The sequence below is a fragment of the Chaetodon auriga genome, chromosome 18 (genome assembly GCF_051107435.1).
Source record: "Chaetodon auriga isolate fChaAug3 chromosome 18, fChaAug3.hap1, whole genome shotgun sequence".
NCBI lineage: Eukaryota > Metazoa > Chordata > Actinopteri > Chaetodontiformes > Chaetodontidae > Chaetodon > Chaetodon auriga.
In genome coordinates, this window is record NC_135091.1 from 11,441,218 (window position 1) to 11,455,388 (window position 14,171).

Here is a 14,171-nt window from a genome sequence, read left to right on the forward strand (position 1 = left end):
ATTACATTTTTTTCTAGTAGATGACTATTTCAGCTGACAGTGCTTTGCTCGAGGTCAGTGGCAGGGCAGATGTGCACACATGGCTGAAAGGTTTCGCCCCTCTTAAGTATACCACTATATATAGTATGTACTTTATAAGGATGGCTGTGTGAAGCAGCCATTATCAGGCCCTGTGACTGTGACCAGAGCTGCATTCTGAAACTAAAGCCCAACTTCTGCAAGACCTTTTTCATATTTCGTCTTGTCATAACAGGAAATTCACAAGTGTAATAGATTAAAACACTGCATTCTTTTAAGTGTGCTGGCTCCAAGCGCCTGTTCCTGTGTATACTGGGTCACTGGTATGGCTCACTGGGACACTTGATGGAACTGAGCTAACCGCATTTGTTTCACCTGGGCTTTTCCTGCTATGACAGGCCAAAATGTCTGCGGTGCATTTCATGATCTAAACATGGATTTCTACATTCTTCACCTCAGAAATAGTAGATTAACAAAACAATCCTCACTCAAAGTCCACTTACCATCTTTCTCAAGAGCTTTAAATCACACCTCACGGCCTCCATCGAGTTTGCTCAGTTGTCATGCAGATGTCATGCCTCGGCTCATGCCTGGTCATGTGATGACAGCTGAGCCATCTCTGTGACAACTGTGCGAACTTGAGAAGTGGTTGAAAGCAAGTACGTGGACCTTGATTTAATATTGTTAAACACAGTTTGCAAAGGATTGAATTTTGTTTTTATTTACACAGCATCCCAACTTTTTGGAGTCAGGGTTGTAATTTCAGGTGATACTGCCAAACAAAATGTCAGTTAGAGCTAGCGGGGGCCTTGGAGTTGGCCCAGTGATGTTACACTCCTGAATGATCTGGTTCTTTGGTACGGACGAAGGGAACCGAGTTGTACTTCTTATAGTTGTGACCAAATTTCATAACCTGACACACCAGATGTTTTGTTACACCATCTGAACTATCTGAGAACTCATCCTTGGAAACTGTTTGGAAAAGGGCGGGCACTTCAAAAAAAAAAAAAAAAAAAAAAAATACCAGGCAGGTGTTTGGATGAACCACCTGTTCAGAGGAGGAAGAAGAAGAAGAAGAAGGAAATAATGAAGAAAGACTTTCCAGTTCTCATATAACTGGTGCTATAGCAGCAATATGAGTAATTTAGAGCTGCTAAACCTAGTCCAGACATGCAAAATTAAATTAAATTGTCTGGATGTCTAAGTTTAAATCTGATCCAAATCTTACCCTTTATATTCTAACAACCCTCACACAGTAGAAAAAAAAGAGCCTGACATGGAGAGCAGCCATAAGTTCCGGCTCCCTTCACAGAACCATTATTCCCATCACTACCCTGGTGTTCTGGAAACTCGATTCAGTCTGCCCACTTCGGCCGGTTGGAAATCCAGCCTTGGCCGCTCACAAACTGTTGTAAGTCTTCGCTATCAGCTCCAGTGATACTGAAACACTGTGCCGATGCTTGTGCCAGTCTGCCAAGGCTAGACTCCGCCGCTAGGCTTCCCATCGGCCTATCGCTGCTCTCCGACACGCTGACGACGACACCCGGAAGCGCCGAGCTGCCTGCTTTGTTTTGTTTTGGTAGTAGGAGTTGGGTAAGAGGTGGACAGGCGGAGGTCCGTGCGGGAGACAACCGCTCGCTAAATGGGGAGAGCCACGTCGGGGATGGAAGATGACGGACCGACAGCCGACGCCTGTAAAATGCCGAGTTTAATCAGCAGTTTCGAGGAGGGGAGGGTGAAAGTGTCCCGCAACCTGCCGACAGAAACTTCGCTCGCGGACAGCAAAGTTGAGCGGCCGGTCCGAGATTTGAGCCGTCGTGTCTCCGGATCAAACTTATCCCTAGACGGAGGTGAGAGGGAGTCGGAGGAGAGGAGCAGCGAGGAGGAGAGGGATGCGAGGGGCAACAACAACAACAACTGCAACGGCGGAGGAGGAGAGAGGAGGAGGGCGAGCGCGGTGGAGATTTTGAGGAGGAATTTCGGGGTTTCGAGGTCTCCCTCTCTCCGCCTGAACACAAACAGTCGGATGCAGTGCGGCGCCGAGCACGAGAGCCACGACGGAGACGTTAAAAACGACGATACGAACGGTTCAGGGAGGGAATGTGGCGCCTGGAAGAAGTCTGACCGTGAAACGCGCGGGGCGGGGACTGAAAACGAGCCTACCTTGAGCGACTTGACGACTTCGGATGTCCAAAGAGTTGAATTAGTAACCGTTACCGGACAGTGCCATCAGAGAGGTGACAGTGACAGCAACGCGGTCACTTTAAACGAGTCTTTCAACGTTAAAGAGCACGTCTACTGCACCGTGTACTGCATCGCTAACGACAGCCATCGGAAAGACGTTGAAATCTCAGACGATGAAACGGTCACGTCTGACGCACCAGAAATGGACTTGGAGACGGGACAGGGGGCTGGTTCGAGTCCCGAACCGGCGCTGTACACATTGGACGACCTGGTGGATCCTTTCGGGGATATGGCCCACCGGCTGTCCGCTGTGCAGGCCGGTGCAGAGACAACGATGCAGAGTTGCCGGGTGTGCCTGGAAGGGAAATCCATCGCACCCCTGCCCTGCTGCAGGAAGGCCGTGTGTGATGAGTGTCTGAAACTCTACGTCAGCTCCCAGGTTGGTTGGGGGGGGGGGGTTAGCGAGCAAACGAGGGGGAGATTGTATAGTGCAGCAGGGTGTCACAGTGCTGAGGTTGAGCCTGTCCCAGAGGCAGGCATTGCTGGGCGATACAGCAGATGGTTGAAGTGTCCTTGAACAGCCTAAACTCACACCCACACATTTTCACTGTCACCCGTTTATGTATTCTGTTTGGCATCTTATCTCCCCCAAGGCAGACAAGGCTGGGAACATGACTGGGCCCTCAGCAGGAGCTGGATCTGAGCAATCTGACTCCACGCGTTTTGATTAAGGCTCTAAATTGGCTCTCATAAGGACAATGTTTCATGGAATCACTCCTGAAATGACTCAGGCTAGCATTTCCAGGTCTCCTCATCTTGTGATATCAGCTGTTTTCCTGTGTATCTGCGTCACTGACACATTCTGGATAAAAATTGGGGTCTGGTCAGGGAGGGATTTCACAATAGCTGACTTTATGCACACTTGGGTTCTTTCAGTAGACTTTCCTTCTCTCAGGCTCACCTATTTAAGGGAGATTCACCCTCAGAGGCATTGTTTGTATTCTGTTTTGCATGATTAGTCTAGTTGCAATCCGACAAAGCACAAGTGCGCTTCTCTAGTTGGCTTGTCTTTTTGTGTATTGATTTGTTCCCATCCCAAAATGCCTTGTGTTCATGCCAGAAAGTATGCCGAGCATCCCAGCAGTGTGTTTTTTTTATATGGAGAGAGCAGCGCAATAGCAAAATATTTTTGAAGTAAGCCAGCCAAACTAGGTCACAGGAGGGACTCAACATATCTTGTGGCTACAACGCATGCTGGCTTATTCTGCAACAGATTTCTGCCTGCATGATTTTTGAAAGTTGGTGCTCCTGTTCATCTATTCTAGTGGCAGTTTGCACTCATAAATCAAGGGAATGAATAATAGATGGATGAAACATTTACTCCATTAATTCAGTGGAGCTGCCATGGAAATAGGGACTCAGCAATGAAAGGCAGATTGCCAGTCATTGCTCTCTAACAGCGCCCAAGTGTTCCAGGATCTAATGTTTCTGAAGTGCCTTGTTCATGAACTGGTGCCAGAGATGTAACAGTTTTAGCTCCTTGCTACTGTATCCACAATCTGCTTCACTCTGTTTAGATGAAACCGTTTTTATCAGTCATTCAGACTACTTTTTATCCTCAATTATCTTGCTGTGATAACAAAGCATGAATAATGCTACAGACACAGAGACAAGCAGACTCTCAGATAAGCGCGCTGACAATGAGATAAGGTTGATGTACTGTAAACTGTCCTGTGTAGGTGGAATTTTTTTCCGTTAATGCACTGCAAACTTCCCGTGCACATGCTCGGAGTTAACCCTTGGTAGACTCAGGAGGCGGTATGTCAGAGAGATCAGAGTATGTGGTCGCGGATTCAGTGCCTTGCTTATGGGCACTCGGGCAGAGGTGGCAGGCAGGGTAGGATGCAGCAGGAGACTGGATTGCACTGGTTTGGAGCTAACCATGCTGACCACCCCCACAGCCCTATCAGATTATTACGTACACCTTTAGCCTAGCTGTTTCAACTATTTATCCATTACTTAAGCTTATGGTTTCAACCAGTTATTGATTACTTTAGCGAATGATTTCAGCCATTTATCCATTACTTTTAGCTAACTGTTTCAACCACTTGTCTATTACGTTTAGCTAATTATTTCAACTTAATCTGCTCACTTGCTAACTAGTTTTCAAGCCCTCTTAATTGCAGCAGGTTAGCTGCTGTTGGGCAGCTTAATGGTTATAAAATTCTGCATCATATCAATTTGTAGTCCTTTTTACTGGTTTATTGTTGTCCTATCACAAATATGAGGATATATTTTTTTGTGAAATCATAATTTGGATTTTTAGTTAAGTTTAACAGAAGTATACCCTGGGGTACAAATACTCCTAGTTCCACTAGTTGCACCACATTGTGTACAATCCTTCGCCATTTCAGGCAAGCTATACCGCTTCTACATACTGACACTCTATATGGCTTTTTATTATATTTTGTCTTTTGGCGATGAAGATGCAGAACCCACATTTTAGGCACACCACACATGGTGACAGACAGGATGGCAGCAGCCCCAACCCGTCCAACCAGTCTAGTCATCACACTGGGAGTGTTTTGGCAACAGGGCCAACACATCAGCTCTAATGCCTGCAGAGGATACATTTTCATAATCATGTAATAGGGTTGTGGTCTTTGTGTGTATGTGTTTGTGTATGTGTGCACGTGCTGTAGGGGAATGTTGGGTGTAACGCCATCAGAGGCTAATGCTATTGTTCTGTGCTTTCTGCCAGCTGTCATTTCTCACACTCTCTCACAGACACACACTGACAAAATGCCTTATCATGTGTCAGTCCAGCAGGTCTCACTGGCTTTGATGAACTACAAGTGTGAGCAGAGAGAGAGTGACACAGAAAGAAACTATGAAATGACAGAAAGAAAGAAAGAAGCAACCAGAGAAAAGATGCCCTGAGAGGAAATAAAGACAAAAAAAGGAGAGTTACATGGAGGAAAGGAAACAAGAGAATAAGAGATGAACTTCACAGCGGACTCTCCCTATGACACTTAATATATCCTAGACCAGATTAGATATAGAGATCTGAACACACACTAGTGTTGCTTGTTTTTTTTTGTTGAATGAAGAAAAATGTGTGTTCTTGTGAGACAAAGTGTTGATTATGAAATAATGCACCCTGAAGTGAGAGCATCCCTTCTATGTCAGGCCCTGACAGGAGTGAATCATGTATGGATGAGGTCCACTTGGTATAACTGACTGCCGACCACTTGGTCTGGACTAGCTAATGTGTGTCTGTGTGTGCTTTGATACTTCCTCTCTCTGCTTCCTCCTTCAGCCTTCCATTCATCATCATTGACTCTCCATTCTTTGGTAAATTATTAACCATTTCCCATCAGTGGTGTGAACACTGCATTTGGTACTCATAGTCCACCACAATAACAAAGAAACCCACCATAGTCGGATCCAAAGCGCACACATGCACACACTGTGGAGGAGGTGATGTTGCATTAGTGATCAGTGCTTTCCGTGCCACTCTTAAAGTAATTTGTTATGTAACTATCTGTTTTTCCAGCAGTAATGAGCACACTTGTCTGTGATGTCTCCCAGGTGCGAATAGCCAAATCTTACATCAGCTGTCCGATCCCAGAGTGCAGTGGCTACCTGGAGGAGGGAGTGGTGATTTCCCATTTAGCCAGTGAAGACGTGGCGAAATATCGTTACTTTTTGGAGCTGAGTCAGCTCGACTCCAGCACCAAACCCTGCCCCCAGTGCAGTCAGTTCACCTCTCTGAAGGAGCACAACCCCAACCGCTCTGAGCACAAGTACAAGGTAAGATGACAGTTCAGTGTCCCTCCACAGAACACCAACAGAACACGAGGAAAGTGTAATAACAATCTGCTGCAATTTTTAGTGATATACATATATGTATGTACAAAGGTAAGCATGTGTCTACTGTCCCAACTTTAGATCCAGTGTAGCAATTGCCAGTTTGTGTGGTGCTTTAAATGCCACGCGCCGTGGCACAATGGGCTCAAATGTCGCGACTACAGGAAAGGAGACAAGCTGCTACGAACCTGGGCTAGCGTCATCGAGCACGGCCAAAGAAATGCCCAGAAATGCCCGCAGTGCAAGGTAAAAACTGAAGCCGGTGGAGGACACAAACCGTTATGATGCTGTGTTTTGCTGTAGAACAGTATGGGCAGAGGAATGCATGTGAGGTGGGTGTGTGTAAATGGAAAGAGGGTTGACTGATGGAGGGTGGAACCACTGTAGATGAATAAATCAATGAAGGTTCAGAAGCATGAGAGCAAGGACAGATGATGGATGGAGAGCTGTAGAGAACTCGATGGAGGCACACATTTTAAGTGCATGTGGACGAGCAGAACAGAGATGCAGAGACAGTGAACATATTGAAAAAATAATGATGTCTCCGCTGCACAGAACCAAATCTGGTGGACTCACAGTCATAAAACGAGCCTGGTCTAAGTTAGTCTACACAAGATCTAATTTGACTGTCAGAAGATTACTAAAGCGAGACAGAGACTAAGCTAATGACCAATTTATGGCAACTGTTTGCTCACAGCACCAAACACTTTCCATCTGTGTTCATCGCAGTGATGCTCGGTGTCTCCGAATTTCTGCTCTGGAAGCAGAAGAGACGATCCTGTTTGACTGTGAAGCCAACAAATTGGTGTCATGCTGTGTTTCGCTGGAAAAGAGGCTGAAAGCAGCTGAACTTGATGCCCAGTTTATAGAAGTCTGCTTGCTGCTACAACAGCCAAAAAACCAAAGATCCCTTAAGTGTACTACTGCGTGCATATTAACAGTGTGCTTCAATAGACAACACTGGACCAGATGCTTTTAGTTTTCAGTTCGACAATAAGAGTGAAATCTGCTGGTGTCACGTTTAAGTGCCGGTAAGATTGTACCAATTTTACAATAAACTGAGCTCAAATGACTCATTATAGTATGATCTTGAGTGTGGAAGTGGAACATAATGAGGTATTCAAATTGGGTTCCAAGATGAGAAAGGGAACTTGTTCTTTAACAGTATGATGTGGAGTATAAAGTAGACAGACAACCTTCTTCTTTTTATCTTTGTTTTTGCATCTGTTTCTACTTCTGTCTGTCTGCAGATCCATATCCAGCGGACAGAGGGATGTGACCACATGACATGCACGCAGTGTAACACCAATTTCTGTTACCGCTGTGGAGAGCGCTACCGACACCTAAGGTTACAATCTTTGACTTTTTTTTTCTTTTTTTTCTCTCTGACTGCCTTTTCCACTTCTTCCTATGTGATGATCTGATTTCATCTTTATGTTGTCAGGTTTTTTGGGGACCATACATCCAATCTCAGCGTGTTTGGATGCAAGTATCGCTATCTACCAGATAAACCTCACCTGAGACGGCTGATTAGAGGCTCTGTCTGTGGTAAGTCTGTCTGTGTGTGTGTGTGTGTGTGTGTGTGTGTGTGTGTGTGTGTGTGTGTGTGTGTAAAGAGAGTCCTGAATCTGTCCTTTTCTTTAAAAATGATGCGAGTGATTAAGGAATTTGAAGTTTTACACAGACATTCATGCTCCCCTGAGGATGAATGCTATGGACATTCTTGATTTTCCTTTCCTGTTGCACCACGATCAGGCCAAAATTTTAATTTGCCCAATATTTGAGTTTGTGATCTAATAAAAATGTCAATCATTGTTTCCCAAAGCCCAATATGACGTCCTCAAATGTCTTGTTTTGTCCACAACCTTGTTTCAAATTTAAGAAGCTGGAATCAGAGACTTTGACTTTTTTTCTCTTAAAAAATTCTCACAGAATAGGTGGCGATTAATTAAACAGTTGACAACTAATCAATTAATTGTTGAAGCTCAGTTCGTTTACAGTGTCCCAGCTGGAATCAAGGTCGTAATAATACAATTGCATATTCACACTTTGAAGCTCCCCGGTGTGACAGTTACTATTATTAGGCTCTTATTTGCCAAATTTGGTAGATTTTCTACATTGCTCAGAATGCCCATGGCCCAAACTAAATCAGTATTACCATGTAGCACTCAGCTGCGGATTGTAATTGAAGATTAGTGAGAGAATGAGTGATAGAAATCACAGTGGAGTCATTTTTTTTCTTGTCACTCACTGAATAAATACCTTAAAATGTCCCTGCATCGCCTAATGGTCTGTTGAGACTCCTACTGAGAGCAAACAGCCGTGATTCATCTGTGATGGACATGAATTTACCCCAACAGCAGTGAGCATTTCTACATTTGAGGCCACTGAGGAGAGCTCTAGAATGAAGTGTGAAAGCATCACATATCACATTGTTAGTTCTAATTATCAAACATATCCATGAGCAAGCCTCCAGGAAGTTGAGCTCCTTTGGTAAATTTGTTTGACTCTGCTCTCCATGACAGCTACAGCTAGTTATATCAGCAGGATGCCTGTCGAAACGGGAACCAATTTGTCCCTTAACAAGAATCATTTACCCATCACAGCTCTGTTGGCTGTCTTCATGACGCGGATTGTTAGCGGCACTGATTTTGCATGTAATAAGAGACGTTTTACTGTAGAAGGAGCTGATTTTTTTTTTTTTTACCCTGCTCAGCATTCAGCTTTCATTCCTCCACAGGCAAATTAACTAAAATAAGCTGCAGGGATGTGTTAAAATTTAAAGAAAAATGTAACAAACCAATACATTCATTTTGAATCAGGCCATTTCTTTTCAATTTATTATGAATGATTACTATTCTGCTCCTCTCCCTTACCCTTTTTTTTTTTCTTCTTCTCTGCAGCCACTAAGGTGCTGATAGCTCCTGTGGTCATTTTACTGGTCGTGGTGCTCGGAGCTCTCGCGCTGGTGATAGGTAACATAATTATCCGCATGAACACACATGCACACTAATCAGGGTGAAGCTCCAGAGGGAGCGGTAAACAGATAACAGCTAAATGGTTCGACTGTATTACAGATATTTTTTCCATGCATCCAAGCAGGTGCACTGTCCATGCAAAAAAAAACAAAAACAAAAACAAAAAAAAACATATATCATGCCACAAACACGCCTGTATATTGGCATGTGTCTCACACTCAGTTATATGCAGGAACACAATGTGCACATGTCGTCATATAAAGGAGAAGTAAACTGTTTTACATCCAGATTATCGCTCTCTCGCAGTCACTGCCTTTTACTTCCTGAAGCTGTGTTTACCAGTAATATCATCCAGCTGCACTCTGTGTGCACTCTGTCAGACAGTATTGTGAACTGCTGAGGCCTCAGCTGAACTGTAATTAGTGTTAATCTCTTTCCCGTGTCTGTACGTCTGACAGATGATCCGCTGCAGGCTAACATGCCGTGATTGCAGATTCATATTTATTATGGTCATTATTAGAATCCGTGTTGTGCTGCTGTCTGTCTCCCAGTTCTCTTTCTTTTCTGCTCATATCTGGTTGCAGTGAGCTGTAAGATGGTATAATCAAATCAAACCCATATAGAAAACTCATCAGAGCTAGTATTAGTTTATTAAATATGGCATTAGGATCATTAGAAACAATGCTAGTCTGCTCAATCCATCTGTCTCCACTCTCTGCCCTCATCTCTGCAACCGACGTCTCTGTCTGCAGGTTTGGTAGTTTTCCCGGTCTACTATGTGTGCAAGAGGAGGAAGAAGCAGCGCACACAAGGCTCCGGAAGGTGGATCTGAAACGTGCCCTGCGCCTCATCTAGACCACGCACACACAGCTTGAAAGACGACGCCCACATCTCCTCAGGGATGAACACGCCGGCCTGAGTCATCGCAAAACTCTGAGCTGAACGTCGCAAATTTAACACCGGCAATTAGGCAAGTACACAAACCGATAGAGCGATGCTTGGATAACACACGTCATCACGTCGAGAATCTTCGTGCCCCATGGGAGCGCTGCTGCAAAAAGAATGCTTTGTCAGGATATTCAAGTAGAAAAGCAGGCTTGACGTCTAGAGCCACCACTGTCTCGTGAAGTGTTTGAATCCTTTAAAATCTCAACTAGATTTCACAGCCATCAGCTACTTTACTCAGAGAACTTTCTTGCCGGACACCTCTTTTCCAGTGACACATGACAGGAGGATTCAGTGTGTGCATTTGCAGCTTTTTACTCCTCAGTCACACATTTAACAGAAGCCGTCTTTCAGGAGAACAAATTCAGGTCATAGACGGATACGGTTTTGTTTACACCCTCACTGGTGAGAATGTGTGAACTGGAGCCTGTTGATTAGCCTGATGTGATGACATGCTCTTGTGGAAGGAAGGTTTGAAATGTTTGACAGTGTCGGATACCAGAAATTGTGAACACTGACTGCTGGAAGAGCGTGAAGAGGATAGGAAGAGCTCTACAAACAATGTGACAGACAGAGAAATGTGGGGAAATAAAATCTTCCTTATTGAACTTTTGCAAATGCTTCTTCAAGTGCAAGATGGAAACTGAATCCGGAACAAGCCATGATGGAAGAATTAGGTCTCACAGATGCAACAAACCTGGACGTTGTTCATCTTCCTCTGCTGGAAACTCAGTTTTCATTGGACATTGGAAAGTCCCATTGAGGTTTGATTGTTTTACTAGCACACATTATTCAAAATAATATGAGAGGACAGAACTCGGAGGGATGGAAGGATGATGCTTCACTGGCTAACCTGGATAACTCTGTCTGATCTCAAAGTTTTCTAAAAGGTGTAGTCAGATTGTGTTTCCTCACCCTAAGAGCAAAATATTGGAAATGCCAAGTGGAATTTTAGCAAGCCTCCATTGTTTTCTGTTAAATCAGGTCCTCCCTCACTTTCCCCGTCTTCCTCACTTTCCTTTGGTCCATCCTCTCTGCCTGCCTGCCTGCCTGCCTGCCTGGCTGGATGGATGGATGGTGGCTCACGCACCCTCCCTGCCTGGCAGGTGGTCCCTGCCATGCCCACTTAGTGTATGCCAGTATCTGCATCATCAAAAAAAAAAAAAAAAAAAAGCTGCTGTGGCTATTGTGCCAAAACAAATCGCTGAATGTGGCAGGACAGACCTGTCCCTTTGTTAGATTTTGTATTATTTGTGTTTTAGGGGTTGCCTGTTGGTTTGGGTGCTGATGCTGTCAGTGTGTAGTGGAGTCTGCAGGAAGAGAAGGACTTACATGAGTTGGAGGAGGTTAAATAGCTTCCAAAAGAAACGACTGAACACATTTTATTTTATTTGCAGATGGTACCTGTCGATAAACAGAAGTATTTTAAGATTTTGAGTTTTCATGTAGCCTGGGTGGTGGTTTGCTGGAGAGTTGAACAGGTTTTCTTTAAAGAAATGAGTTCAGAGGTTATCATCTGCTTGCTGTGCACTGAATATGTGGTATATCCCATTTGGATGTTCATTATCAGGCGGTCAGGTTTTCAAGATGCAGAGAGTTTGGATTTGCGTCACAGTGGTTGCAGTGATGAGAGGACGTCTGTCAGCTTGAGCGTTTGGATGGTGACGTGGTGGTTTTTAACGTCCGCACACTCTGTCAGCTCATTCACACTGGCACATACTGCAAGGAGGCACACACGTGGATGGCTGCCAGGAAACAGGAGATTTACAAGAGCTTTAAAGGTCGTCACCTGGCAGCAGCCAGCTTGCTGTCCTTCACTTATCCCTCTATCCTCTCCTCCCTGCTGTCATTCCTTACTTTTAAAAATGGGCAGACGTCCGCTGGAGCTGTGGCTGCTGCTCAGTCACCAAAATCCCCCAAACTGGATGCTTTTGAGCCTCTGATGTACGGAAATAACCCAGAGCTACAGTACCTGTGGTGCACACTGCTGTCAAGTACAAATGGGTTTTTTTTTTTTTTTTTATGTGTGTGTGTGTGTGTGTGTGTGTGTGTGTGTGTGTGTGTGCTCATCCCGCCACCAAATGGAGTGATCTGTTTTTTTGTTTTACTCTATTATGAACATGTGTTAATGGAGAGACTCCAGACAAGAAAGACAAGGACCAGCACAAGTGAGGAAAACGTGATAAAATGAGAAAAAGCTGATGTGAAATGTGTCCACTGGAAGTAAACACTCACAGTTAAGATAATAAGTGGTTACCGGTGGATGATATCCGGAGTGTTGCAGCACATTTCATCACTGAATCTTCACTAAAACCAGGACTTGAGGCATGAAGGAAAAGCAAGGTCGATGTTTGTGCATGCTGGACATTTTACAGTGCGACGCCATGAGTTTGGCTTTTGTCCCAGGGATCCGAAACATTTTCTACATCTGGGAGTTAATGAATACCAACTTCTCCTAAAGAGCACAGAGTTGCACAACGCTTTCAGTAGGTCTTGACTCCGGGTTTGAATCCGCTCTCAGGGAGTTTGCTTTCTGTTCACTGTACCCAGAGCTCTCCATCTGCTGTACACGAGCTGTGCCACACAAACTGCTGAACAGCACCACAGAGTCCAAACGCTTCTGATGTGTTTGCCCAGAGCTGCTCACAAACCATATTTAATTCCAGGAAGCAACAACGCTGTCGTGTCAGAAGAGATCCAGATATCTCAGTGATGCGAACGCTGTCTGTGTTTCCCAGGCTGACTCAGCGAGTTGTGAACACTGCGTGAGGGTCACGGCCTGAATCTAAGACTGAGAAGTAGAACAAGAAAATATGCATTAGTAATACACCACTGGGAGGTTGAATGTGAAAGTTATGCACCAAACAGAAACATTGATCCACTTAACGGTTGCTCACTTGCATCGTATGCACACGTGTTTCATCTAACTGCTCGGCTAGTACAACACTGACATGTTGAAATGCTGCATTTTATTGTTTGTTTGAATGACTGACATGTGATTGACGTTTGTACTTAAAGTGTCTTTAGCACAGAGGAATGCGTCAGCAGAGAGAACTTAGTTCAATGTACTGTGGCTGTTTTGTTTTTTTTTTTAACGTCACCGCATTTTAGTGAAAACGTTGCCTGACACTTTCCACTGTACCCCGGTATCATTGATGTTTTATTAATCATTGACATCAGTCATCAAGTACCAATACATAATATTCGGTCAAACTAAGCCACTTCTTAGGAGCACGGGTTTACAGTCAGATTTATTTGGCAGTTGCTGTCAGGCAGTTATTATAGTGTTAATTAGGACTTCTGCCCCTGTGTCCAATGTTAAAATGCCATGTGGAAATGCCACCGTTGCTTTGTTTTTCTTGTATTCCTACACGTCACTGACTCGATCGCTGACATTAACTAAATACTCAGCAGCTGTTTGGGTAAAGCTTAACATGCAACAAACAATTCAGTGACTTGATAGTTATTCTGGCCAATGATTTATCCTTTGCTGGGGTGTATCGGCTGGCTGATGCCCCTGGCATTTTTGTTTGTGTTACAATCCCAGTGATATTGGCATAAATATGCAATAGTGCCTTCACAGCCATCATAGATCAGGGTTTGTCAGCCTGTGGTTCAGGGCCCCTGCTCCAAAGATAGCAAGTGGGGGTAAAATAGAGTATAAAATCTCATAATACGGGCGCCTAATAGAAGTGAAACCACTGCTATATGAATACCACTGAATATATCTGTGGGTTTGCTGCCCCGGCACACAGGGCGATGTGCAGTGTAATCAGGCCTTCAATTAACATTGTGCTTTTCTGCTAAAACTGTGATTTTAATTGTCAAAGATTAAACCAGTCCTCTGCTTTTACAGGTTCCTCATTACAGGGTTTCAGCTATGTCCCAAATACTCTTGTACTTTTTGCACAAGTTAAAGTGTCACTTTATTTTGGCTCATACCCACTTCACTCTTTGGACTCTGTAGTTTGAAACGAGGAAGCAGCAGCACGGTGAGGCCTGTTTCCAGCATTGGATGTGTGTCATAGGACTGTTATGGACTAACGTGCTCAGTGAAGGAAGTGATCATACCAGAGAGATGGGTCATTTTCAACAAATTGAATGTCCAGCTCGGGACAATACGTCACAGGCCAATTTCAACTCAGGAGGCCTGTGGTGAATTGTTTCGCAGGAAGT

The 14,171-nt window shown here is 44.4% G+C and overlaps 1 protein-coding gene across 1 annotated transcript; it reads left to right on the top strand.

Annotated features, from left to right (window-relative positions):
- Positions 1-1,557: 1,557 nt before the first annotated feature.
- On the top strand, positions 1,558-11,148 carry rnf217 (ring finger protein 217). The gene is made up of 7 exons (XM_076756535.1): positions 1,558-2,641; positions 5,794-6,015; positions 6,154-6,318; positions 7,323-7,420; positions 7,517-7,620; positions 8,976-9,047; positions 9,803-11,148. The coding sequence occupies exons 1-7, from the start codon at positions 1,661-1,663 to the stop codon at positions 9,880-9,882; spliced, it is 1,722 nt and encodes a 573-aa protein (XP_076612650.1). The 5' UTR covers positions 1,558-1,660; the 3' UTR covers positions 9,883-11,148.
- The last annotated feature ends 3,023 nt before the right edge of the window (positions 11,149-14,171 follow it).